General features: G+C 51.2%; 1 protein-coding gene across 3 annotated transcripts; it reads left to right on the forward strand.

Moving 5' to 3' along the window:
* Positions 1 to 621: 621 nt before the first annotated feature.
* Ubl5 (ubiquitin like 5) lies at positions 622 to 2,193 on the forward strand. Of its 3 annotated transcripts, none has more exons than XM_047531751.1 (5): positions 622 to 718; positions 1,046 to 1,112; positions 1,318 to 1,401; positions 1,538 to 1,575; positions 2,056 to 2,193. In XM_047531751.1, the coding sequence occupies exons 2-5, from the start codon at positions 1,057 to 1,059 to the stop codon at positions 2,097 to 2,099; spliced, it is 222 nt and encodes a 73-aa protein (XP_047387707.1). In that variant the 5' UTR covers positions 622 to 718; positions 1,046 to 1,056; the 3' UTR covers positions 2,100 to 2,193. The 3 variants fall into 3 exon arrangements, with proteins under 3 accessions (XP_047387707.1, XP_047387709.1, XP_047387708.1); XM_047531753.1 differs by lacking the exon at positions 622 to 718 and adding an exon at positions 735 to 799; XM_047531752.1 differs by lacking the exon at positions 622 to 718 and adding an exon at positions 789 to 930.
* Positions 2,194 to 3,138: the final 945 nt, after the last annotated feature.

Consider the following 3,138-nt stretch of genomic DNA (forward strand, 5'->3'; position numbering starts at 1 on the left):
GTTGAATTTGTGGAGTTCTGTCCCACCAGTCCTCATGACCCCTGAATAAGAAACAAAATGCTCCTTGAAGACACAAAAGCAAATGATTTTGCAACTGTGCGGTTTTCAGCTTCCTACTAGGCATTGCTGGTGGGCGACAGGGGCTCCAGTCTAGGATGGGGCTTCGCCTGTAACTGGAGTCTGCAACCTGTGTATTAGAGGTGAGGGGCGAGCAAGGGGTAATGAGTTCTGCATAAAGGCGGGGGCCGGACGGGTGACTGCAGGGCTGGATCCCCTCTACCCGGTGGCCCCAAAGCCGTAGCGAGACGCCCTCGAACAGGTCAGCAGAGGCCGCCCGGGGGACCCTCTAGGGTTCCCACCAGCTGACTGGGTCTTCCCACAGCGAAGGGGCCTTAAACGACCGCTGCCAACGCGCTGGGCGTCGGCTCCTGGTCTCTCTGGGTGCTCCTTCCCCGGCTCCGCGCCCACCGATGCCCTGTTCCTATCTCAGGCGTCCGACTGCTCAGTTTCTGAACCCTAAAGCCGCCGGGATGAACCGCAGGACCAGAACAAGCCCGGAACCCCGAAGAACCCGACCCGGTTCTAAAAGGTACCCGGAACACAAGGGCGGGCGCTTGCGGTCTCGCACTTCCGCTTCCGGTTCCCAGCGTCGACTTCGGCCGGGCTTCAGTGCACGAGCGGAGAGGTTGTGGCGTCTTCAGGTTCGAGGCGACTCGAGGTGAGCGGGTCAAGTGGAGGAGCCCTGAGTGGCGGGCAGCGGCCGGCAGTCGACCGCCGAGGGTCCGCGAGCCGGCGGGAGGTGAATCCGGGAGCCTTGGGGCTTCGCCTTCAGGCGACGTGAAGTGGCGGAAGCGCCGGCTGTTTGGGATCCCGGGTCCTGGGACGCGTTTCTTGGGGCCCAAGAGGACTCAGGTCTGGGGGTGAGAGGAGGTGAGCAGAAGCAGGGTCTTAGGGCGTGGGACCTGGAAGATTTGTACTTGGGGCCTTCGGGGGCCTGGGAGACCCCGGAAGTCCTGACCGCTGTCTCCCCTCCCACCCCGCGTAGCTCCAGTCAGGATGATCGAGGTTGTTTGCAACGACCGTCTGGGGAAGAAAGTCCGCGTTAAGTGCAAGTATCCACCGACAGCCCGAGAGGCAGTGTTCCCTGCGGTGCTTGGCGTGAGGCAGGCAGCCCAGCCTGTGTGGTCGGGTGGTTTTAGTTCAACCCAGGAGAGGGGGTGGATGGGCGCCTGGCAGAGTGCGGTGTACTCAGCCCCGGAATGTCATCTTCCTGGTTCTACCTTTCCCTTCCATTTGCCTTAACTTCTCTGCACCCAGCACCGATGACACCATCGGGGACCTTAAGAAACTGATCGCGGCCCAAACTGGCACCCGTTGGAACAAGATTGTTCTTAAGAAGTGGTGAGTGCAGCGGTGGGGCTGCCGGCTGGACCCAGGCCTAGGCCAGAAGGTTTTGGGTGGGGAAGCACTGGGCTCAGCCTGCTTCTAGGGTGAAGAGTTTTCTAGGCTTTTCTCTGAAAGGTCTCTATTTCCCTAGGTACACGATTTTTAAGGACCACGTGTCTCTGGGGGACTGTATCCTTTGTTTGACCTCTTGAGGAAGAGTCTACATACCCATCTCTGGTTCTCTTGGTTCTGTGTTGAAGCGTGTTGGATATTAAGCACATAGGTATTAACTTAGAATATGGCACATGGTAAGCACTGAGAAAATAGTAGTTATGTAATTATTTTGTTAGGGAAGAGGGTGGTTTACTGGTGAATTCGTTTGACTTGTCTTAAAAGGACTTTGTCACTCAAGTTCAACATATTACTGAGCTCCACCTGTTAGATAGGAGGTCAGGATGGGGTGAGACTCAGGCAAGTCTGTTATGCAGCAGTATCAACTTTGTAAAACAAAAAATTGTTTTGATTTTTTTTCTCAGTCAAAATTAACCCAGTTCAAAGTGACTTCTTTAGCCAGGGACTGAGTCCGTAGGACCCCTGGATCTAGCTGTGAGTGGATGAGGGGTGGTTATGGAACCCCCCAGTGAAGATTCCTTGACACCTTTACTTCAGATGAAATTCACGATGGGATGAACCTGGAGCTTTATTACCAATAGAGCAGAATTCCTTCCCCCCTGTCCTATGCTCACCTCTCACACTGGTGTGGATACTTGTTTTTAAAAATTCACATTAATAAAGACTTAGATGCTGCTTTGTTGCCATCTTTGTTTAAGATCTATCTCATGTATCTGTTCATGACGTCAGTACATAGCTGCTTAATGAGAGTTTAGGAATGACTGGATCAGTGACAGAGTAGACCAGCAAACTAGGAGCCCTGAGCTATGGGGTTTACTGTGATTCTCTGCAGGGAAGGAGGCCCTGGGAGTATTATTACCCTAACAGACCATGGAGCTCCCAGGTAGGGACAGATGTAGTAGTAGTTAGTATTATAGGCTCTGGATTCAGACAAACCATGAGTGGAATGTCAGCTTTGCCACCAACAACCCAGTCACCCTGGGCAAGTTACTTAACCTCCGTAAGTCTTTGCTATGGTTTGAATGTCCCTACCAAAACTTAGGTTGAAATTTAATCTCCTTCACAAGGTAATATGAGTTGGGATCTTTAAGAAGTGATTAAATCATTAGGGCTGTTGTCATGAATGAATTGATCTATTCGTGGATAAATGGGTTATGTCAAGAGTGGGTCTGTTGACTCCCTGTGTTACCTGGAAACTCTGCAGAACCCCCTAGAAGACCCCTCAACCCCGGACTTGACAACAAAACCACAAGCTGAATAAACTGTTAATCTTTACAGATTATCCAGCCTCTGGTGTTCAGTTACAGCAACAGAAAATACTAATGCCTTCCTTTTCCTAATGAATTAACTGTCTATTTCATGTCTACTTCACTTCTATGTTGTAAAGAGATGAGATGTAGCATGCATAAACATTCATCATTCCTGGCACTTCTTTTAAAGACAAAAATGAGATCATAGTGACCAAAAAGAAGGCAGTCCGGATGTTATACCTCTGATCCTCAGGTTTCTCCTCTAAAAGGGACCCAGTGGTACGTGTGTATAATCCTGATAACTTGGGAGGCTGAGGCAGAAAGATTGTACGTTTGAGGCTATCCTGGGCAATGTAGTGAGACCCTGTCT

The sequence above is a fragment of the Sciurus carolinensis genome, chromosome 17, assembly GCF_902686445.1.
Source record: "Sciurus carolinensis chromosome 17, mSciCar1.2, whole genome shotgun sequence".
In the NCBI taxonomy this organism is placed as follows: Eukaryota; Metazoa; Chordata; class Mammalia; order Rodentia; family Sciuridae; genus Sciurus; species Sciurus carolinensis.